The sequence below is a fragment of the Geotrypetes seraphini genome, chromosome 2, assembly GCF_902459505.1.
Source record: "Geotrypetes seraphini chromosome 2, aGeoSer1.1, whole genome shotgun sequence".
NCBI classification, from domain to species: domain Eukaryota; kingdom Metazoa; phylum Chordata; class Amphibia; order Gymnophiona; family Dermophiidae; genus Geotrypetes; species Geotrypetes seraphini.
In genome coordinates this window covers 69,804,662-69,829,812 of record NC_047085.1, presented here as the reverse complement: position 1 = coordinate 69,829,812, position 25,151 = coordinate 69,804,662, and the positions used below count along the sequence as shown (strand labels likewise).

General features: G+C 43.2%; 1 protein-coding gene across 3 annotated transcripts in view; it reads right to left on the bottom strand.

Annotated features, from left to right (window-relative positions):
* Positions 1-25,151, bottom strand: part of STK3 (serine/threonine kinase 3) — a 331,931-nt gene that overhangs the window by 37,499 nt on the left and 269,281 nt on the right. For all 3 annotated transcript variants that reach the window (XM_033934587.1, XM_033934585.1, XM_033934586.1), the window contains one exon: positions 6,555-6,750. In XM_033934587.1, coding sequence (XP_033790478.1) covers positions 6,555-6,750 — 196 coding nt within the window. The remainder of the gene's footprint in view (positions 1-6,554; positions 6,751-25,151) is intronic.

Below are 25,151 nucleotides of genomic sequence, written 5' to 3'. Positions count from 1 at the left end.
CTTTACATTTATCCACGTTGAACCTCATTTGCCATGTCGATGCCCATTTCTCCAGCTTGATTGTCACGTTGCAGATCTTTGCAATCCCCCTGTGTCTTCACTACTCTGAATAACTTTGTATCGTCCGCAAATTTAATCACCTCACTCGTTGTACCAATGTCTAGTTCATTTATAAAGATGTTGAAGAGCACAGGTCCAAGCATCAAGCCCTGCGGCACCCCACTGGTGACGCTCTTCCAGTCCAGTTAAAAATGATGGTAGATTAATGGCCCATCCAGTCTGCCCATCCGCGGTAACTATTACCTCTTTCTCTCTCTAAAAGATCCCAAGTACCTATCCCTCGCTTTCTTGAATTCAGATATGGTCTGTCTCCACTACCTCTTCTGGGAGACTGTTCCATGCATCTACACCCTTTCTGTTAAAAAGTATTTCCTTAGATTACACCTGAGCCTATCATCTCTTAACTCTCATTCCAGAGCTTCCTTTCAAATGAAAGAGACTCGACTCATATGCATTTACGCCATGTAGGTATTTAAACTTCTTTATCATAGCTCCCTTCTCCTGCCTTTCCTCCAAAGTATACATATTGAGATCTTTAAGTCTGTTCCCATATGCCTTATGACGAAGACCATGCACCATTTTAGTAGCTTTCCTCTGGACCGACTCCATCCTTTTTATATCTTTTTGAAGGTGCGGTCTCCAGAATTGTGCACAATATTCTTTACAGGGGCATCAATACCTCTTTTTCCTACTGGCCAGACCTCTTCATTTGCACCCTAGCATTCTTCTAGCTTTTGCTGTCACCTTAAGATCATCACATACAATCACACCCAAGTCCCACTCTTCTGTTGTGCACATAAGTCCTTCAACACCTAAACTGTACTGTTCCCTCTGGTTTTTGCTGCCCAAATGCATGACTATTTCTTAGTATTAAATTTTAGCTGCCAAATTTCAGACTATTCTTCAAGCTTCGTTAGGTATTTCTTCATGTAATTCACACCATCCGGGGTGTTGCAGATTTTGGTATCATCCACAAAGAGGCAAATCTTACCTGAAAAGCTTTCAGCAATATCGTTTATAAAAATGTTAAAAAGAACAGGTCCAAGAACAGAACCTTGAGGCATATCACTGGTAACATCTCTTTCCTCAGAGCGATCTCCACTGACCACTACCTTCTGTCACCTTCCACATCAAGCAGTTCCTGACTCAGTCACTTTGGGGCCCATCCTGAGGGCACTCAGTATATTTATTAGCCATCTGTATGGATCGCTGTCAAAGGATTTGCTAAAATCTAAATATACCACATCTAGCACACTCCCTTTATCACCCTGTCAAAGAAATTGATCAGATTGTCTGACAAGACCTACCTCTAGTGAATCCATTTTGCCTCTGGTCCTCTAATCCAATGGATTCCAGAAATGTGATCATTTTCTGTTTTACAAGCATTTCCATTAATTTGCTTGGCAAAGAAGTCAAACTTATAAGCCTGTAATTCCCTGCTTCTTCTTTACTTCTACTTTTGTGGAGAGGGACCACATCCGCCCTTCTCCAGTCCTCCGGTACCACTCCTGACTCTAGAGAAGCATTGAAAAGGTCAGTCAGCGCAACCACCAGAACTTCCCTAAGTTCCTTCAGCATCTTTGGATGTGCACCATCCAGCCCCATTGCTTTGTCTACCTTTAATATAACTAGCTCCTCACTAACATAACCCTCTGAAAATCGATCAGGGTCTACCACTCCTCCATCCTTATTTGTGTTTGTCTTCTATGCTCCCGCTTCTGACACTTCAGCTATGAACAAAAATATTTGTTGAGCAATTCAGCCTTTTCTTTATCAGCGTCTACATATCTAATAAATTTCTTGTCTCCCCATTTTACAGTGTCAGCTATTTTTTCTTCCATTTGCATCTTTGCTTTCCTGACTACTCGACCAGCCTTTCTTAACTTTTCCAGATATTTTGCCTGTCTTCTTCTTTCTGCAATCTTTTGCAGTTTATGAAAGCTAACCTCATTCCTTACCTTCTCAGCTACTACTTTTGAGAACCAAAGTGGCCTTCTTTTCCTCTTACTTTTACTTACTTGCCTCACAAAAAGGTTTGTCGCCCTTACAATAACTCCTTTCAGTTTTGCCCACTGCATTTCTACTCTTTCCAGATGTCTCCATCCATACAATTCCTTGACATAATCCCCCATCCGAAGTTAGTTTATTAAAAGTCTAGAACCTTTACCTTTGAATGAGCCCCCTCTATATCTGTCTTAATATTAAACCGTACCATGCAGTGATCACTGAATGCCAGATGATCACCCATTGTAACATCAAAAACACTCTCCCCATTTGTAAGCACTAAGTCCAGTATGACCCCATCCCACATGGGTTCAATTACCAACTGCTCGAACAGTTTTACTTGTAGAGAATCCAGGATCTCTCTCCTTCTAGAAGACCCAGCAACAGGGATACCCCAATCAACATCTGGCATGTTAAATCTCTGTCCACTTCTTCCGTCTGTGAAGGAGGCCTGAATATCACACCAAAGTAAATATATTCACCATTCCCTTTTTCCCAATTGAGCCACAGTGCCTCTTCCTTGCCCTGCAGATCCTGCAATTGTGTGGCTTTAATATGATCTTTAACATATAATGCTACTCCCCCTCCTTTTCTTCCTACCCTGTCTTTCTTGAACAGATTATAGCCCAGTATAACTACATCCCAGTCATGGCTCTCCATGAACCACGTCTCCGTGATCGCTTTAAAGAGAAACTATAGGTTCCTTTATAAAGACAGTTTGAATTTTAAAAGATTTTGCGGTCCTTTGACTAAACTGCAGTAAGTGCCTGCATGCGGGATATGTGCTGGCATCCTACGGTAAATTTGCATCTCTGCACACATACACTGCATGCTAAAAAAATATTTTTTATTTTCCTCTAAGGGGGACGTGTTAGGGGGTGGAGAGTGGGTGTGATAGTTCTAATCAGTTAGCGTGTATGGCATTGCCATGAGACAAAACTGTGGAACCAGCTCTCCCCAGACATTCAAGTTATAGATAGCCTGTTACCCTTCCGGAAAGCGATAAAAACCATATTGTTCTCAAACCAATGCATACCTGCTCTGAGATCCTAATGACCAGGCTTTAACAGTATGCAACCCAAACTAGAAAGTAGCAAAAAAACAAAAAAAAACAAAACATCATGTTCTCAAACCAATGCATACCTGCTCTGAGATCCTAATGACCAGGCTTTAACAGTATGCAACCCAAACTAGAAAGTAGCAAAAAAACAAAAAAAAAAAAAAAACATCATGTTCTCAAACCAGTGCATACCCACCTTGTGACCCCAATGACCAGGCTTTAGCAGTATGCAACTAAAACTGCTCACTAAGACACATTGCCGATTGCAGGACGCTGTTCGCTATGGATACCTTCCCAACACCTCAAGGTCTCACTAGCTCCATGTCTCCAGTTTGCGTGAGAATATACCGCGGTCAATCTAATCCATGATTTGATTATATGAAAAAAGTACTCTAACCAAACACCTCCAATTCACTATGATTGCATCTCTATATGCCCACATTGAGTACATGTCTAGTGCAGTATGTTGTGCTGCCAATATATTATGAATCAGCCGCTATATTCCTTACCTATATCTCTAGTAAAATATGAATACTTGTCAAGTACAGTATGTTGTGCTACCAATATATTATAAATAAGTCACTATGTTCCTTACCTATATATCTAGTAAAATGTGAACGTACCGTACCCTTAATCGTATGCCTTAGTCCTATGCCAATATAAAGTGAATGTACTCTTATTCGTATGCCTCAAACACTGTGAATGTACTGCTGTAACCCATTCTGGATTCCTGGAGAGGACGGGCTAAAAAAACATAAATAAATAACTAAATAATTGATAAGTGCATGTTTAGCACATGGGCCCTTACTGCGATAATTTTTAATAGCTGAGCACTAATAGCAAAATTAGCATGTGGCCATTAATTTGAAAAATGGGGAAAATGTGCCATTTGATGACCATGGCACAGGTGGTCTTAGTGCACAAGAAAGACCCACTAAGGCCACTCTTGCTATGGCTTTAGTAAAAGGGCCTCTTTATTTATTAGCTAGTTTCCATAGTATAAAAGCCTTTTCTTCATAGTTTTAAACTTGAACGTTCTGCTAAATATAGAAACTTAACTTTACAGTCTACAGCATTAACAGATAGCCTCTTCAAGGCATAGCAGGGCCAGGCTCAGTCTTCCTTTCAAAAATAAAGGCAAATATTTTATCAACTAATTTCCATAGTGTACAACCCTTTTCCCATAGTTTTAAATGTGAATTTCCTTTTTTCACCAGAGATAGAAGCTTAACAGGAACAGTCTAGAGTTAGTCGCCTTTTTACACCTATGGACCGGTGTAAATAAAATAATTATTTCATGAACCGGCACCGGTCCGCGGACCAGCGGTTGAAGAACATTGGTATATAGCATAACTCTTGTCATAGTCCTGCTTTGTAGACTTAAATTTGAAAGTAATTATGGAGTTTATTACAACAAAACCAACCAAATCTCATATTCTACAAAATCGCTTTAAATCTCCTTTAATCTTCCCCCTCAGACACTGTTCTGCTTACTGGTGTGTTTTTCTGTAGTGCACAGACATAGCTTCTCCAAGTTGGTAAGGTCTATTGCAGGGGTGGCAAACTCAATCATATTAAGGGGACAAAATCCAAAACAAAGGCTAAGTCGTGGGCCAGACCCCACCCAATCTCCGCCCTAGACCCCAACCCCATAATAGTACTAAAATTGTAACACCATTTTTTTCCATTCATTTTTCAAATATACACACAATATTATCTTATTAACAACACATAATGGTTAACCACAAAATTAAACTACACAAAGCATACTGTATGTTTCTCAACATTCATTCCTACCAGAACACAGATAACCCCTATGCAAATATGGGACCAAAAACTAAAAGTATTAATATATACAAAGAAACCCTAAGATGCAAGACTCTGCATGCAATACAACCCCAGAGAAAAAGAAACAAATGCATTTCTTCCTGAACAGTGCAAAATACAGAGAGCAGATGCAAATTCTCAAAATTGACACAATTGAATCACTAAATTAAAAAATAAAATCATTCCCCCCTACCTTTGTTGTCTCCCTCCCTCCATGCTGTGCCTTACCTTCAGGCCTGCTCCCACATGGCTGTTTTATGCTGCCCCTGGTGTTATCTTCTGGTCGGCTCCCTCTTCCTCACTGCCGCCATGCACAAAGCCGTGGGCAGTGGCTCCTCGCACCTCATATGGAAGCCTTCCCTCTGACGTTGCGACGTCAGAGAGAAGACTTCCGGTTCAGGTGCAGGACATGCGTAGGAGCTTCTGCCTGCGGCTTTGTGCACTGTGGCAATGAGGAAGAGGGAGCTGGACAGAAGATAACACCGCATCGATCACATCGCGGGCCAGTGGTTGAAGAACACTGTTTCGGGCCCAAGGCAAGTGCTGGCCCTGCAGAGGGCAGGAAATTTCTACAGACTGGCACCAGTCCACGGACCGGCGGTTGAAGAACACTGGTCTAGAGTATTAAAAATATAGGAGCGGAGCAGAGAAGAGCTGATTAATGCCGTCATGCCCATTCTCCACCCCCTTAACAAACACCCTTCTTAGAAAATATTTTTTTAATAAAATGTAATGCGCCAGTGCATGTCCTGCAGAAAGCTTTTTTAATGCATGGCAAGCATATACTAGCACTTATTGCAGTTTAATAGAAGGACCCCTCCAGATCTTCCCTAATTCACTCTTAAAAGCTCTTTCTTCACACTGTCGCATAATCCACACATGCTTTCCATTCTAATCCCCCATGCTCTTTCAGCACTCTTTCTTCCTTATTTCTCCCATGCCATCTTCTGAATTTGCTTGCATTGGAAATACTGTACTACCTGTCATACTGCTCCAACCCTGGAGTCTGAGGATCCTCGGCAGCTCTGCTGCCCTAGCCTCAGCTTCATCTTCCTGTTTGAGATTAACAAGGCTAAGAAACCTAACCAGTTCTACTGCTTTAGCTGCTGGCCATGTCTCCCTCTTTTTCAGCTGGCAGGCTCTGGGAGACCCTGCCAACTCTGTAGCCCTACCAGCCAGCATGCACATTTGGGTTTGTCTGCCTGTAACGCTGATGACACAGAGAAACATAGAAACATAGAAGATGACGGCAGATAAGGGCCATAGCCCATCAGGTCTGCCCACTCTACTGACCCACCCCCAAGTCTACTATCCTCCCGGTGACAGGTTCATTTATGAACAGTTCTGCCTAAATCATATTATAGCATGACCATGAATCAAACATTAGGATTGGGATCAATGGGAATTGTCCGGTCCTTTCATTACTTCAATGTTATACACAATGTACCACAACACATATCTTCTTTAGTGAAAACGGCGTCAATCTTTTCATTTATATTTTTATAAATGTTATGAAACCTTTTGGTAATATGCTTTAAGTGAGGTAATTTCTCGTACATTTACTTGTAGTGCAAGAATGATATGATAGAAAATAGAAACCTACTCTTCATAGTGCCATCTTCTTCTTCCTCATCATCATCACTGTTTATCACCATAGTTCCCAGGTCTGACTCAAGCGTACTGTTGTTATGTTCTATCATTGTCTGAGCACCCTCACTCATTGTGCTTGTTGCCCTCATGGTTTCAGCACTTGCTGAACTCGTTTTTACCATAGTGTGGGAGTCCAGTTCATCTTCATCCTATGCAAAGTCATTCAGAAATGTAGAGAAAATAAAACCCATAAATACAATATATTGCTAGCCACAAGTACAAATTATATTATCTAGCTATAGCAAAAATTAGTCTTAAATGCAAGAACAACATTATTTCATTCTTAATATCTGGTGCCAATAGGATGCACAGGCTAGAAGTTATATAAAGGATTCAAATGCCCAGATTTTGCATTTTCCTTCTGGCCCTTCATTTGCTACATGTAACTCTGTGCCTTAGCTTAGCTGTGATATCCATAAATAGGTGATAAAACTGTCCATCTCCACTCCATCCCTAACAGATGCTATCAAACAGGGTAAAATCACTTGACCTATAGATATTTTCATTGATGCTCTTTTCATTTTAGGTGCCTAAGGCATATGAAAGTCTTGAATAGGTGATGTTGCAGAAGTTAAAGAAAGATTAGGTTCTTCCTTCGATAATCTTCTTTCTTGTAGATGTGTCTAGTAGTTCTGAACACTAGTCTTATGCATTTGAATCCACATGTTGCTTGCAGAATGCTATCATCATTGAACTCTGCCTCCTTCCTAGGCAGCTGCTTCTGCCCCCTCAGTTTGTACAAAAGCAATCAAGGAGAATTGAAATAACAGACATAACTGAAAAGGAGAGAAATGGGCAAAAAATTCCCAACAGTACAACTACTACTTATCACTTATATAGCACCAAAAGGCGTATGCAATGCTGTACATTTTGACATTTATAGATGGTCCCTGCAAAGAAGAGCTTGCAATCTAACTTGGACATATAGGGTTGGGGATGCAGAACCCAAGGTGAGAAGAGTTAGGAGTCAAAGAGGTGGGCTTTTAACTGGGCCTTGAACACTGCCTGAAACAGAGCCCGCCGTAGGGATTCGGGAAGCTTGTTCCAAGCATAGGGTGCAGCAAGGCAGAAGGGACGGAATCTGGAGTTGGCAGTTGAAGAGAAGGGCACAGATAGATGGGATTTACCAGCTGAGCAGAGCTCACAGTGGGGGGGGATTATAAGGGGAGATAAGTAAAGAGAGATAGCGAGGAGCAGCTGAGTGAGTGCATTTGTAGATCAGTAAGAGGAGTTTGAATTGTATTCAGAAATGGATGGGAAGTCAATGAAGTGACTTTAGGAGAGGGGTAATGTGAGTATAGCGGCTCTCCCAGAATATAAGTCGTGCAGCCGAATTCTGGACGGATTGGAGGGGAGCAAGATAGCTAAGCAAAAGGCCTGAGAGTGGCAAGTTGCAGTAGTCTAAGTACAAAGTGATAAGGGGGTAGATAAGTGTTTTGGTAGTGTGCTCAGAGAGGAAGTGTTGGACTTTGGTAATATTACAGAAAAAAAGTGGTAGGTTTTAGTGATATGTTGTATCTGGACGGTAAAGGAGAGAGAGGAGTCAAATATGATCCTGACATTACGAGCAGACAAAACAGGAAGGATGAGAGTGTTGTTCACAGAGATGGAGAACAAGAGAAGTGGAGAGGTGGGTTTAGGCGGGAAGATGGGCAGCTCTGTTTTAGCCATGTTCAGTTTTAGATGGCAGTGTGACATCCAGGTGGCAATGTCAGACAGGCAGGCTGAGACTCTAGTCTGGGTTTCAGTAGAGATATTTGGGTTTCAGTAGAGATATTTGGCACAGAAAAGTAGATCTGGGAGTCGTCAGTCTGTTATGCTCTGTAACAAATATATCAATGAACATTATAAAATTCAAGTAACTGATCAAATCAGATACCAAAACTATATGCAGCCCACATTAATATTATATAGAGATCGGAGCTACTTGCATGTCCTGCTATTAGTTTATCTAAAAGACAGAGAAGTCTCCAAAGCCAGACTTATCCCAAGGCAAAAGGCAGGCGAAGCTCACTTACAGGGCAGGGCTTCAGGACTACTATACACATCTACAAGAAAGAAGATTATTGAGGTAGACCTAATCTTTCTTTCTAGGGCAATGTGTATAGTGGTCCTAAATTCTAGGGGATGTACCAAAGCAATCCCCTGAGTCTAGGGCAGGCCCACTAAGCCTGCCTTCAAAACAGAGGACCGAAAATGGCATCTTTCCTGGCTGCTACATCTGCTCCATAGAACCTGGTAAAGGTATGAAGGGTAGAACATGTAGATGCTCTACAGACTTCCTCAGACTTTGAGGTAGCAAAATGTGGCAGCACACCCAGCATCCATCCATTGCAAATAAGGCATGAATCCACAAAAATCTGCCCTGGGGAGCCCATCTGAGTGGTTTTCTTGCACAAACGAAGCTTGCAAGTGCTAAAAATAACTTTAATTCTAAATCGGGAAAATCCAAGATAGCTACCGCGGGTGCCAACTTTGGCTAAAAATAGCCCGGGGAAATCACCAGAAGCCCTAAAAAACGGCAATATTAAGATTTTTGGGATGGGGGTGGGACATGCAAGGAAACCTCCCAAAACCCCTTTTTTAAGAACCCCCTCCTCCAAATCACTGATTCAGGCTGTCAGCCTGTACTCATTGTGACATGTGCTGACTGGGAAAACACTGTTGAGAGAGCTGAAACAACTTACAGGGAGATTGTCTACCTTAGGAAGCAGGCATGTAGGATTGGAAATCTTTGGACTGCCCCACTGGCCAGACATCCACAGCGGGACCTCTGCTATCCTCGGACACACCGCACAGGTGCCTGTTAGAGGAACAAAATCTGGCCCCAATCCTAGGTGCACCTCCACGGAGCCAAGCAGCCTATGCTGAACCCACTAGTGGATATCCAGGAATCCAAAAATAGATTCTGTGACTTCCAAAAAATTGGAACAGTTGTGGAGTACTTGTCATACCCATTCAAAGTAGTTGTTTAAACTCATTAGTCCTCTGTCTTAGGCTCTGAGAAATTGAATTAAAAAAAAGTTCTTAACTTTCTATTATACTTTTATCAATACTTTTAAAGTTTCTTATCCTCCATTTGTATTTTCCTTGTATGAATCCTTTACTATACTTATTGTAGTTCTCCCTACTTCCCTTATGTATTGGTATGTCAGGTCCATTTGTGTTGGTTTTAGTTAATAATTAAGACCCTGTTTTAAATTGGAAATCGCTTTGAATTAATGATATTACGATACATCAAAATTTTAATAAAACTTGAAACTTGAAACTTAAAGAAACTGCAGCTGCTATCAGTAAAAATTACTCATTGGTCAAGCCATCTCTTGAAAACGAAATATTAACCCTTAAAAATTACTTTTTTCTCAAGACCCGTGCTGAGCTAGAATTGTTTTGGAAGCTAGTGCCTAGAGACAAATTTCCCAACTTGAGAAAATACAGTGAAGCTGTACACTCCTGTTTCGGTTCAATTTATTTGTGTGAATCTGCGTTTTTCCATCTGAAAATGACAAAGAGTACACAAAGTTCCAACATGACAGATGAACATCTCCAGAATTCCCTGAGACTGGCCCTCACGCAATATTTACCCAACTTCAAAAAGCTGGTGGATGAAATGGAGGCTCAGACGTCTCACTCACTAATGAGCAAGAGAGAAATATTAAAGATTGTGCAAGATCAGCCTGGATCAATACTTAACCTAAATTTAACACAAATTACTCAATGAAAGTTAAAGAAAGTTATTAAGACAGTTAAAGAAAGTTATCTATATAATAAAACCGTAGGCGACGCATGCGCAGTCTTATCGGCGTGCTTCCGTGATCCGTATGTCCGTGGCCGCCAAGACTGCAGCATGCCCCGCGCTTACTACGGCCCCACGCGAAGCTGACAAATTCCAACTACCCCCTCCTCTCCCGCAACAACCACTACCGCTCATACACTCCTGCAGGAAAAAAAAACTCACTGCTTGCTCACACATTCAAAACAAAATTGACTACGGCGCTGCAGAAGTCAGCTCTTTGCAACGGCCCCACACTCGCGGTCTTGCTGGGGTTTTTCGCGGTGGCGGCTCCTCTTGCGTCCGGCCCTGTGTACTTACTAGACTCCCCCCTTCCCGCAAAAAACGTTACCGCTCCTGTTCAAAGCGGCCTGCTGAGGTTCGCGGCCGGCTGTAACGAACCTCGCAGGCCGCTCTCCACATGGTAGCACGTTCCCTCTGACGTAATCGCGTCTGAGGGAACATGCTACCAAGTTGGAGAGCGGCCTGCGAGGTTCGTTACAGCCGGCCGCGAACCTCAGCAGGCCGCTTTGAACAGGAGGAACTGCCACCACGGGGATCGTGAGAAGAGCCGCCGAAAAAAAAACCTTCAGCCACAGCAGGCCAGCACGCTGGAAAGGAAGTGGGAGGGGCCGAACGGAGCAGGGCAGCTCACGGTAAGAGAAGGGAATGGGGTGTGGGGGAAAATGCTTCTACTGCTTCAGCAGGGACCTGGAGGGGAAGGGAAATACCGCTGCTGCTTCTGCAAAGGAAAGTGGGGGAGGGGGGGAAGAGAAGGGAATGGGGTGGTGGTGGGGGGAAATGCTGCTACTACTACACAGGGATTTGGAGGGGAAGGGAAATATCACTGCTGCTTCTGCAAAGGAAAGTGGGGGGGGGAGGGGAGAGACAGAAAAAAATACAGACAGACAAAGGAGGCTAGGGAAAAATTGCAGGAGGGAGAGAGACAGAAAGAAAGGAAGAAAGAGACAGGAGCAGGGAGAGAGACATAAATAAAGACAGACAGCCAGTCATATATTCTAGGACCCCGTTAATGTAACGGGCTTAAACACTAGTTACTCAATAAAACTTTAAGAAAAAATGTACTTTCCATTTCCCCTCGCAGTTCTTACTGGATCTTCGTCTCTGTTTTGTTTTTGCTTAATTTGCTTAACAGATGATCACATCCAAGTAAATGACAGAAGGTCCATTAAAAATGGGGGGGGGGGGGGGGAGGAAATCCTCCAACTTTATTGGGTTAAAATTTAATTTGAAACTTAATTTTCATGGTGATAGATCACCGGGACTTTTGGCTGGAAAAAAGTAGATCACAACCTGTTCGAAACTGGACATGCCTGTAGAAAGGCATGCCCTGGAGAGGGATGCTGTCTGCAGCCATCACCGCAGGCAGCTCCTTATTTCTGGTAACCATTTAAGTGGTTGCTGAAGTAAGTCTGTCTGAGGAGACCAGCAAGAGAGGAGAGAATCTTGGAGAGGTCTCATGTGTGTTCTTGCCCAATGGACCACATCTAGGTCTGCTGCCATCAATCCCAAGACCTGCAGATAATCCCATGGCCAGAGTCATACTCTGTATAAGGTCCAAAATCTGCTTTTGGAGCTTCAGTCTGCATGGCTCTGGAAGAAAAACCTGTCCCAAGGCCACGTCGAACAAAACTCCCTGGTACTCTAGTTGCCAGGTTGGTTACAGCAGGCTCTTCATGAAGTTGACTATCCATCCCAGTTCCTGGAGGAGTTGACCCACTCTTGAAACTGCCGATTCGCCTTAACTCCCTGGATGGGGCTCTGATCAGTCAATCATCCAAATATGGATGCACTTGGATTCCTGCCTGGTGGAGGTGTGCTGCTACCACCACCATGACCTTGGTAAAGGTACGAGGTGCCAGTGCTAGGCTGAAGTGAGCACAGAGATCTGGAAATGCTGTTCCAGCATATGAAACTGCAAGCACCTTCTGTGGGATGGAAAAACGGGAACATGTAGATAGGTTTCCATCAAATTGAGGGAGGCAAGAAATTCCCCCGGCACCACTGCTGCTATGACTGACTGAATAGTCTTCATGCGGAAGTATGACACTTTCAGCATAGCATTGACTGACTTTGAGGTCCAGAATTGGCATCCAGTCATCTGAGCCTTTCTTTGTCATGATGAACTATATAGAGTATCTGCTCGAGCCCAATTCTTTGTTTGGGACTGGCTGTGTGGCACAAAGATCTAGTAGCCCTTGCACCAGACTCTGAGGGCTCTATCCTGCCAGCCAGTCAGAGAATCTACAAAAAGGTCCAGAAAAGAGGCACAGAACTTGATTTTGTAACCTTCTCAAACAACTTCTAGGACTAACATTCTGCACCAATCTGAGCCCAGACCAACCAATGGGCTAACAATTTGCCCCCTATCTGAGGGGTTTGGCCCCTGTCCTGGTGTCATTGTGCTTTCCTGGCAGTTGGAAAGGGGTGAAACCCAGAGGCTTGCTGTCTTCTGCCCCTGCTGAACCTCTGCCATGACCCCTAAAAGGACCACTGCATCACTTTGCCTCCCACATAAGAATGGAATCTTCAAGAGCCTTGAAAATTGCCCCGTCCAAACCCCAAGCCATCCGGGGTCTGCTGTCTGGCAAAGCTTTAGGGTGACAGTCTGTAACACTGGCCGTCAGGTCATCCAGACTATTGCCAAATAGTAATCTCCTGAAAGGAGATAGCTTTAGAGGCTGAATCTCCTGTCCACTGTCTGATCCAGAGCGTTCGCCAGGTGGAGACAGCATAGGCTGACACCTTGCTCATGACTCTAATGATGTCATCAGAGCTCCGCTTTACAATTCACCCCAGATAGGAGCATCTTCCTTCAAGATTGCGACTCGAGCCAGTTGGTTCTGAAAAGCACATGTCACCAAGGAAGCTGCAGCTGTCGATTTAAACCCTAGGGTCAAAGCTTCATATTGTCTCTTGAGTACCATGTCCACTTTACAGTCCCGAGAATCCTTTAACATCACACTTCCTTCACTACGCAAGGAGGTTCATTTGGTGACCTGTGCCACCAGCGAATCCACCTTTGGCTGAACAAACATCTGCTGGAAATCCAGAGCCATAGGGTAAAGCTTGGACATAGTCTTATCCACTTGCAGGAACCCCTCTGGAATCTCACAGTGGTCTATGACCAGTTTTGTGATGTCTGAATATGAGGGAAAGAACACAAGTCAGAGTAAATGAACCACTTATAATTGAGCTCTGCGATGAGGGGGCTGGAGGAACTTCCCGCTTCAATTCTTACAGTGAGGTAGACATATAATAATAATAATAACTTTATTTTTGTATACCGCAATACCATAACAGTTCAGAGCGGTTAACAGAGTAAGAGACTGTACATAGACAGCGATGTTACAAACAAGACAATCAACTTAACTTAGCAAGTCGGGAGTAGTCAGGATATCCGGAGGCATATCGGAGATACAAGGCAGGGTTATAAGGAAGGGAGGGAGTCAGAGAAATTTATCAAAGAGATAGGTTTTGATTGATTTCCTGAAAGTTTGGTAGGAGGGTGAGTTAGAAATAAGAATGGTTAAACATTTATTCCATTTGCCTGCTTGGAATGCCAGAGATCTATCAAGGAATCTCTTGTAGACACAGCCCTTTAGGGACAGGAAGGCAAACAGGTAGCATTACGTGTGCGGGTGGGGCCTGAACATTCAAAGTAATGCCCGAGAGAACAGAGGCTTTGAACAGCCATTATCCTGTGAGGTCTTCCGCCTGGTTCAGGGCCACTAACACTTCTTGACCATTGTTCTCATGCAGAGAACCAGATTCTGCCAGATAAACTGCATCCTGAGACAATAATGGCATGGAAATTAGCTTTCCATCCTCCCAGTTCACATCAGACTGAACATCCTGGTCCAGCTCTGTGTCCTCATCTGGTTGGGGCATATGCTGAGGGGAGAATCCTTGCAACTCTGCCTTTATTGTGCTTAATACCAGGTAGACTCCTTGATCAGAAAAATCTCTCTCACCCTCTGGAAGCTTCGGTCCATCAGAGCTTACTTCGATGTCTCATCATTTTGAATTCTGGTACAATCCCTTATACTGAATCAACTTGATTATTGTAACATCGCCTACTTGACACTCCCCCAGAAGTATATGCGGCAATTGTAACTAGTTCAAAATGCAGCAGTTAGACTACTTTGTGGACTGAAGAAGTTTGATCACGTGACACCTTCCTATAGACTTTTACACTGGCTGCCGATGGAGGCACGTGTGAAATTCAAGTTTGGTTGTTTTTGCTTCAAGGTACTTAGACCCTAAATACATAACAGACCTTTTCTCTTTCACAACCAACAGACACAAGCGAAGCTCACACCCGAACTTTGTTTCTCCACCGGTTAGAGGTTGTAAATTTAAAAGTCATCACCAACATCTTTTCGCACATCAAGCAGCATTATGGGGTAAAGACCTTGAACAATTGCTATGGGGAATTCAGGAAATGCCTAAAAACACATCTGTTCCTGAAATACTTAAGGAACCATCCTATACAATCTTAGTCCTCAACAAATGATCGCTAGAACTATCAATCACTAAGTCTGTACTTTGTTTATTCCATTCAATCTGTAACATTTCTAATCATTGTAAACCGCATAGAACTTCGCGGTCCTGCGGTATATAAACTGTTATTATTATTATTATTATTATTAATACAGATGTTGAGGATCCTCAGCAGTTCAAATAGGCATTTCACCTAAGGCTCACAAAATCCGGGGTGAAGCCTTGCGTTGGGGGGTCTCGAAGACCCCAGTAGGGAACTCCTGCAGGTCATCCTGAGCTCTGCAGTAACCATGCATTTGCGCTTAGCCAATGCACCTTTGGAGGGCTCTGGAAAGGGTTTCTTCCCTTGGGATTGGGCCTCCTGCGGATCCCCAGCCCTGGAGGACTAAGAGGAGGTTGAGCCCAATATTCTTGTCCCTCCTCCACGTGCTCTGCCGCACACAGTACATGAACACTCCTCAGATGGCTATCAAGTGCAAACCAGGCATGATACAGGGGTAAGAAGGCCTGAGGAGTCCATCCCTATTGATTTTAAGTAAAATCAAGGGGTTTTGAGGCAGATGAAAGCTTTAGAAATAAAGACTGTTTAAAATTCAAGATGGCTACTATCAACAAAATCACTCCAAAAAACAGCCAGTAGGGTCTCCCCTGAAGCACAAATTTTTCCCATAGACTATAATAGCCTTATTTATTTAAAAGATTTCTTAACCGTCTATAACTAGGTGGTTTTACAAAAGACAAGCATATAAAATAAAAACACATACAAAACACTGCCTGCTTCAGTTTAGGAGTGCAGTTGGGACAAATGGAGAAGAACTCTGCTTCACAGGTTCATAGAATGAACTTGGTATTTGGGCTGCCAGTCATACCAATGTCGGCCAGAGCCTTAATTCCCGGAAAACCTCACACCATGAAGGGGAGAGAACCATGCAGTTGTCCCACTATTAAGCCAGGCCAGAGCCAAAAAACCTGCACTCAAGCTCCTGATAAATCAGGAATGTGAGCAACTATGCAGGGGATGGCCTCTGAGCTCCAAAAAATACAAATCCAAGCTGACTAGTTAGGTGTCCACGAAGGCTGATCCTGCCAGCAGCAGACTTCCACAACGCGAGTCTGCATCTTCTCCTAGGTTGAGGTCCCAACAAGTGGGAACCTCTGAGCACTGAGCCTCCCTTCCAAACACTATGGACCCCCCCCCCCCCCCCCTTTTATAAAATCATAGCGCGGTTTTTAATGCTGGCAATGATGGTAACAGCTCCAAGGCTCATAGGAATTCCATGAGTGTTAGAGCTGTTACTGCCATGGCCGGTGCTAAAAACCGTGCTATGGTTTTGTAAAAAAGGGGGAGGGGTAAGAAAAATGCCCCAAAATAATAAAACCACAGAGCAGAAACACTTCTGAGCAACTTACTTGCAGAAAAAAAGCCAGGGGGGGGGGAAAGCAGCTGCCTGGGAAGGAGGCAGAGTTCAAAGATGACTGACAGCATTCTGCAAGCAATTTGCAGGTTCAGATGTTCAGGACTACTAAACATATTGCACTAAAAATTGTACTTATTTTCTTTACATTGAGAACAGATTACAGATTTCAATGACATCTATTAATGCATTATATTTGTTATTTATTTTGAGAGGAATTTTTGTTTTTAAAGGCATAATAAGATCTGCTGAGCAGATGGTTCAGCACTATTGAAAAGAACAAATTCCATTATAGGAGAGAATAGCACTCTCAATCAGTGGAAGTAATGTTACTGGAATGCAAAACAGAACTTATAATAATCCAGTTTATGAATCATAGTATCCATATGGAATACAAATATTTAAAAACATTATAAGAAAATGTTTCCCAACCCTCCTCCCTCATCTCTCTTTACTGAAGTAAGCTTGAGAATATGTGCACAACAAATCAGTGAATTAGCTAGCAATTAAAATTTGAGAAGTATTAGGTCAGCCTTACATATACAAAACCTGGCAGCAATAAACCTCATCCAGATAAGATAATTTGTATCTCTATTTTATATTTTACAAAGGTTCAAAGTATTTCTTGTGAATATTTGGATAGAGTTGCATTTGCAGCTCCCTGCTATAAGAGGCTGCGGGCCTGGAAAAGAAGGAATATTATATTCTACTAGTCTTTAAGCCCGTTACATTAACGGGTGCTAGAATAGAGTGTCTGTCTGTGTTTTTTTTATCTCTCTCTCCTTGGCCGCTGTCTGTGTCCTTCTGTCTCCACCCCCCCCCCCCCCCCGAACAAAGCTGTCTGCCCCAGCACACACCTCCCACCCAAACCAGCCCCTTTTCCCTCTCCCTATCTCTCCATGGCCCCTTCTGTCTCCTCCCAGCACACCCCTCACCCAAAGCAGCCCCCTTTCCTTCTCCCTGTCTCTCCATGGCCCCCTTCTGTCTCCCCCCCAGAGTAAAACTGTCTGTCCCCAGCACACCTCCCCCCAAAGCAGCCCCCTTTCCCTCTCCCTATCTCTCCACGGCCCCTTTCCCTCTCCATCCCGGCGTCTTCTGGCCTGCTCCTCTTCAAAGCAGGCCGCAATCGTGGTGGCCGGCCCCAGCGAACTTCGCAGGCCGCTCCCCATCCCGGAAGCACACTCCCCCCCCCCAACGCGATCCCGTGTGTCAGAGGGAATGTGCCATCGAGGCCGGAAAGTGGCCCGCGAGGCCCGCCAAAGCCGGCCACGATCGCAGGCTGCCCCAAAGAGGAGGATCAGCGGCAGCGACAGCAGCGGTGAGCGAGGGCGGGAGGTATGGTCCAGCTTGCTTCGGGTTGGTGAAGTGAGGACGGGAAGTCTGTTGAGCTTCCTTCGGGTTGGTGAGGGCAGGAGGAGGGGAGTGGCCAGAGTAATCATTGGCCGGGTTCTAAAATAGAACATGGCCATGGATCACACACCATGGCCGCAGTAATCACGCTTTTTTAAAAGCGCATGCGCCACTAACCTTTTATTATATAGGATACTTCTTCCTCATTATTCGCGGGGGATACGGGCAGAGCCAGACCGCGAATGGCGAAAAACCGCGATTATCCGGCTCTGACCCACTCCCACCTCCCTGCCGCCTTCCCAGCCTTACCTGGTGGTCTAGAGGGCTTTCGGAGCAGGAGCGATCTTCCTACGCTCCTGCCCCGTGCAGATCGCCATGAGGAAATGGTTGCTGTGAGTTCCCGTAGTCTCTCAAGACTATGACAGGAACTCCCTACAGCCATTTCCTCATGGTGATCTGCATGGGGCAGGAGCGTAGGAAGATCTCTCCTGCCCCGAAAGCCCTCTAGACCACCAGGTAAGGCCGGGAAGGCGGCAGGGGGGTAAAAAATATGGGTATTTAAATTTTCCCCCTTCCCAGAAAAAAAATCGCGATTATGTGAAATCGCAAGTGCAGAAACCGCAAATGGGGAGGGGGAAGTGTATTATATTATTTCACTTCTACTCTGAAACTGGCTGAATATATTCTCTGGCTTATAGCTATTTTACCAATCAGATTGCAGAACACCTTGCCAAAATCAATATCCCTGATAAATACATTTATGTGGTATACACACTGTGAACTGAAAAAAAGCCTGACCAAAATGTTTTTTGTTGCATCTTCCACAGGGTGACAGGACTACAGCGCGCCAGACAATCGCGCGCGGACAAAGGAGCTCAAACAAATGTGCACAGGACGTCAACGCGCCGGATTCAAAGTTAAATCTAAAATGCTCCGAGGGGGAGTGTGGGGGGGGAACCTCCCAGTTTACTTAGAAGTGTTGGCACTGCCCTGGGGTGGGGGGGCGTGGGGAGCCCCCCACCACTTAGAGAGAAAACTGTCATTTTTCCCTAAAACAGGGAAAATTACACTTTCCTCTGTAATGGGAGGGGGGTTTCTCCCCCGAACCCCCCAACGGCAGCACCAACACTTCTAAGTAAACTGTGCGTTCCCCCCCCACACACACACTCTTGGAACACTTTAAATTTTACTTTTAATCCAGCGCGTTGACATCCTGTGCGCATTTGTCTGAGCTCCTTTGTCCATGCGCAATTATCCCGCGCGCTTTCATCTATGTACCCTTCACAGAACTCGGCTGATTCTTAAGAAATTTAGTGCATGAATGAAGTTGATGTAAAATGTTGTAAATATTTCCCACACGACAAGAGAGTCGTGAGGATAAGATGTCATATAATCAGCCACGGGTAAACACTTCAAACAACACTTTAGTGCTGCATATACTGCAACAGCCTGAAGACTCGGCACTGACAGTGTTTCGGCATCTGTGCCTTTGTCAGGAGTCTTCCTGAGGGAATGAGCACTGAAAAGGAACGCTGGTATAATGTCAGATGTAAGCACAAGCGTAACTGGTGTCCAAAGCAAAGCAATTGGCTACTATTAGAAATAGGACTCTGTGCTTGATGGATATTTGGTCTGTCCCAGTATGGCAAGGCTTATGCTCTTATGTTCTTCTCCATCTGAAAATGTGATTTTTTTTTTTTAGTCCTACTCTCTTAGGTTTCTGCTCAAAATTTTAAAACACTTTAATAGCAAAAATTATAGCAGCCCCATTGGAGCTTCACTCCAGAGCGTTCTGCCACATTGGTGATGTCACTTCCTCCATCTTTAAAACACTTTAAAATAAGCAATAAAAACTTATACACAGGCAGTACATTCCATAATTGAGCTTTTCCAGATGAAAATTATAAATGTTTCTCTATGTTGGTGCAACTGTGGTTTACCAGCTAATATTATACATCTGTTTCAGTCCAAAACGAAAATTATATCTTTTTGAGCCAGGGTGGTTAGTAATGTGAAATCTACACCTCACCATCAGACTTCTTTAAATCCACAGTCCTGTTTGAGATGGGCACAGATTGTTATACTAGACAGAGCTTTAACACCTGCCTTCACTCAGCATCAAAGGCAGCTATTCTCCACATCTCATAGACTTCTCAACCTAGGGAGGATGATTTCATATGATCAGAATAAAAGCCCACATCTAAGCAGGAGGCATAACAATTAGAATGTCATGAGAATGGTGAACTGTACAGAGTGTAAATAAACTAAGAAAAAAAACAGATCTAGAACAAAAAAAGGGAAGTAAAAATAAAACTTGAACATTACTATGTGCTATGTGTTTGTCACTTCGCAACTTTTGCCATGACTTGTGGCTAGGGAATCTTTATGTCTGCAATATTTCCTCATAATTCTGACAAGCTAGTTAATTGCCTTGTAACTTTTTCATATTACTTGTGATCAGGTAGTCACTATCGTATACTTATTTTTACTTTTCTTTTTCTTGTTCTTTCTGTATCCTACCCTCTTGTACCTATTCTGCCTCTTTTTCCCTTAAGATTTTGTAAACCAGGGGTGCCCAAAAGGTCGATCGAGATCAACCAGTAGATCGTGAAGGCAACGTGAGTCGATCACGGAGCCCAGCCTTCCGTTCTACCTGCTTCCCGACCCTGTAAAGAGGACGCTGAAGTGCGGGCCAACCAACGTTCCTTATTCGATGTCAATTCTAACGTCGGAGAGGAAGTTCTGGGCCAGCCAATCGCTGCCTGGCTGGACTGGAACTTCCTCTCTGACGTTAGAATTGACGTCGGGTGGGGAAGGTTGGTCGGCCTGGCGCTTCAGTGTCCTCTTTACAAGGTCGGGAAGAAGATAGAACGGAAGGCAACGTGAGTCTATCTGCTGTCTATATTTTGAACTATGGCCCCCTTTTACTAAACCGCAATAGCGCAGGGAGCCGATGTTTTTTAAATATTGCCCACTGTTTTTATTTATTGTACACCGCTTTGATTTGACTTTTTTTTGTTAAAAATGGCGGTATATCAAATGAAATAACTGTAACTGCTAATGCTCAAAGATCCAGGGCTATACTGAGGACTGAGTCGCCTCAATTAGCTAAAAAAACCAGAGGGGAGACCACCCCTCCTCTCTTGGCAGTTCTAGTAGTGCTCATACTTGCCAGTTGTGATGGTGCTGGTCTGAAAGCAGGGCTCAATGAAACCCTATTCTCACTCCAGGTACAGAGGAAGCACAACACTTCTCCATAGTCATCTGTTTCAGATTGAAGACCATCAGCAGGTTCGAAGGGAGATAACATACACTCCCCTTGCTCTTCCCTATACCAAGAGTAGGCAATTCCGGTCCTCGAGAGTTGAAGCTAGGTCAGGTTTCAGGATATCCACAATAAATATGTATGAGATGGATTTGCATGCACTGCCTCCTTGAGATGCAAATCTATCTCATGCATATTTATTGTGGATATCCTGAAAACCTGACCCGGCTCCGGCTCTCGAGGACCAGAATTGCCTATCCCTGCCCTATACCAACAACAGGTTGGAGGCAATGGAACAGTGAAATTAGGAGGTAAGCCACAGAGCTCCAATGTCATGTTTAGAATGTCATCTTGATCCCCAGTCACTGTTACTGTTTTCTAAGTACATCAGTATAGCTCTCACCTCCCCACACCCCATACCCCAAACAAAAAAAAAATATCCAGAACACCGTAAAAGGTTTCCTTCAGACATTTAGAACAAATACTACAGCTTTTCTGATTTTTATAATAAATACTATGCTATAGGAATAAAAAATATACAAAAAGCTAATTAAACACTTCTACAAATAAATTATCTTCTTACACTAATAGCCTAATTGCATTTATTTAAAATACCACTAGAGGGCACCAAAGACAGATGGCTGAGTTGAAATCTATTTAATAAAAATTTACTCATTCATAAGAACATAAGAATTGCCACTGCTGGGTCAGACCAGTGGTTGAAATGTATATTTTTGTATATATTATATCAGTCACCATCATGAATTCAGGGAGCAATAATGTCATTTGTTGCTTGAACTACCAGAGTTATAGCACATAAAAATCAGTATGAACTTCCAGTAATTTAAGGAAAATAAAGTAATGCGGACAAATTCAGAAATTATTTTTATTTCTAAAAACCATACTTAGGACTTTTGTTCTTAGGTGTTTATAAATTTAAGTATTTATTTTCCAGCTAACCAGAAGTTCTTTGTTTATCAGTGTTGTTATGCCACAGGTACTATTGCTGTAAACCCTTTCCAGTAGATCAAATATGTATCTTTATATCGTATCTGGGAGTAATCGGCAAAAGGCATAAACAGTGAGTGGTGGAAAAAAAGATAAGTTAGGGTAGAGATGGGAAAGTACTTGGTAGGGGGATTGGCGTTTTTCTGGTTTTTATGCAATAAACACCAATTTCCACCCCCCCCAATTCACACACACACACCACACATTTTTACTAAACTGTGGTAGAAGTTCTACTACCGCCCAGAGCGCTAAATGGCAACGCTCAAAGATTTCTTATGAATGTCGGAGCAGTATCAAAGCTTTTAGCTCCCCGAGCCGTGGCAGAAACCTCTAATATGTAAACGAGTGCCTTTTATAAATGATTATCAGCTTAACCTAAAATTTGAAATCCTGATAATAATTAAGGATATCAGAGTTTTAAATTTATTCATTTATTTAGATTTTTAACCTGTCCTCCCAGTAGCTCAGAACAGCCTACAAGCAAACATTCACAGTGGAGTACATTTGGACAATACAAAGACTATACAGTAGTATACCTGGGCTCCCTCCAATTATTCCGCAAGCAACTGAAAACCTGGCTTGTCACTAAAATGTAATTCTATCCCCCCTTACTCTTCTCTTCTATATATAAATTCAAGAAAACCTTTTTTTTCCTTCTCTTCCTATATTTTAAGTTCTTGTAAACCGCACCGAGCTCCACATCTGTGGAGATGATGCGGTTTATAAACTTAAGGTTTAGTTTAGTTTAAGTACAAGGACTATACAGCAATTTAAGTAGAGATTTAGAATGGAGAAGAGAGGGTAGAGGGGAGGGTGGGTTTAAGGGGGTGAGGTGTAGGCTGCGGTTGAATTTTAGTTGAAGAGGAGGGTCTTTACCATTTTTTGGAAGGTCATCAATGAGTTCTGCAATCTGATTTGCGGGGGGAGTTGGTTCCAGAGTTGGGGTATGAAGTGGGTGTAGGAGCATTTGCGGATGGTATCTGACAGGAGGGACCTTCCTGGGGGCTTGCATAAGCGTTTCTCCATTTCTGAGTGGAGGGGGCGGGTTAGCTTGGATTCTATGTAGACAGGGGTGGCGGCGTAAATTCTTTTATGCGCTATTACCAGGGCCTTGAATGCGCAGCATGGGTTAATTGGAAGCCAGTGTTGGATCAATTTCCATATCTTTACTTTAAAAGCATATTTGATACATTGCAACTGTCTACAAAAATATTTACTGTAATTATAAGCAATGCATTATATATAAAGCAGGGCATCACACTTATTTTAATGTCAAGTCACAAACAGGGGTAGGAGGGTTTACATAATTTTCCATATATCAGCATACTAAATTAAGGGGCTTGTTTACTAAAGTGCAGGAAGCAGGTACCATATGAATTAGTACGCAGTACCTGTTAGCATACAAGTACTGCATAACTGAAACACTTAGGAGGAAGTTATCAGCAAGGGCTACTGTTAAATCAGAATATTTTACCACAAGTCAGGTTATTTTAGCAATGTTACCCTGTGTTAAAATAGCCCACATTAATAACTTCCCCCTTGGTGCGCTTACTGTGGATTATGGAAGTATACAGTGCCTTGCCAATTACTCATGGCAAATTACTAATCAGTTATCGCCGCAGTTAGTGGAGAGGAGGCAGTAAATGCATCCGTGCTATTGGTGTTACACTTATCTAACCTAATCTGGGATTTTTGAGTCACTCTATGCCTAAAAAGGTTCAAGGGGACTTACAGTATAATTTAAGGAGTTAAATTTTAGTGCAAGAATACAGTAGAGATAAATTATAGAACCTTTGAGATTCTATGAGGTAGAGATTGTCAAATTGTGCAGTTAACGAAATAATTTGGTACAGTTCAGCGATGTTGCAGGAAGTACATTACATAAACATATAGGGAAGGGGTAAGATACAGTGAGAAGAGATGATACAGTTCGATGAATGATGCCATGAGGTAGATAGTCTGCTATACTCATTAACTGGTGGTTGGTAGTGTACTTAATGCCATGGTGGTAATGGGGTGAAATGTGGTTACGTGGGTCAGATTCCTTGGGTGTATTTTATGTTGAAGTCTGGTTCAGCTCTGATGGTTGTTGGGATTTAATTGTTGGTAGAATATATGCAGTGAAAGAGATGTGTCTTAAGGGGACGATTCTATAAACAGGCTTCCTATCGCTCTCTAGCAGCCAATCAGAACACACATTTTTTAAAAAACAACCCCAGGGCAGGCCGCCAACACTTTAAGCGTTTGTCATGGACAAGGGAGACACGTCAGGACACTTAAGCTCATCCAAGGCTGAGCATGGGCATGGTTTCGCCTGGATGTGGCCTTGATCGACCTTATCCGTCTCCCTAGGGCTGCGACAGATGCTTGAAATGCAGGGGGATGGGTGGGAGAGTCAGCGGAGTTTGGCTGCAGGGCGTGGGGTGGGGGGAGTGCTGCTGCCAGCGAATCCAGGGATGGAGTCAGGGACATTCAGGAGGGGCTTCAGGGGTGATATAACTAGGGCTTATTTTTGGGGTAGGGCTTATATTAAGACCTATCCTGAAAATCATGTTAGGGCTTATTTTCGGAGTAGGTCTTATTTGGGGGGGGGGGAAACACGACAGTTGCTTATGCATTGCCTTGGTCCTGCTTCCTCTGGAATTCATTGCTGGAGAATGTAGTGAAAGCAGTTAGCTTAACGGGATTTAAAAAATGTTTGGATAATTTTCTTAAGGAGAAGTCCATAAGTCCAGTACTGGTGGAGCTGCACTGGTTGCCAATTAAGAGTAGAATCCAATTTAATGTTGTATGTATGGCCCAATAAAGCTATATATGGAGAAAACTTGACTGGGCTAACATCAGCCATTTAAGTCACACATTCCTTCTACAACTCAAGATCAACCCAGTACTGCAAACTGCCTCTTCCCTTTCCACATCAAATCTAAAAAAAAAAATCACTCTTCAAGTTTACTTTCGAGTTCCAAGGTCCCAAAGATTTGGAATTGCCTTCCAGCCTACTTGTGACAGATTGTTTCCTACATTCAAATCAGGAAATCACCAAAGACCCATCAATTCTCACTGAAATCAAAGACCATCAACTCTACATTGACTGATCCTTGATGTTACTGTTATGAATCCTTATTAACCTTATGTAAGCTGCAATGATTCCTTGCTGATTATTGCGGGGTATAAGAAACAGTATGTTATGGTATGGTATTATTAAGATGGCTTGGG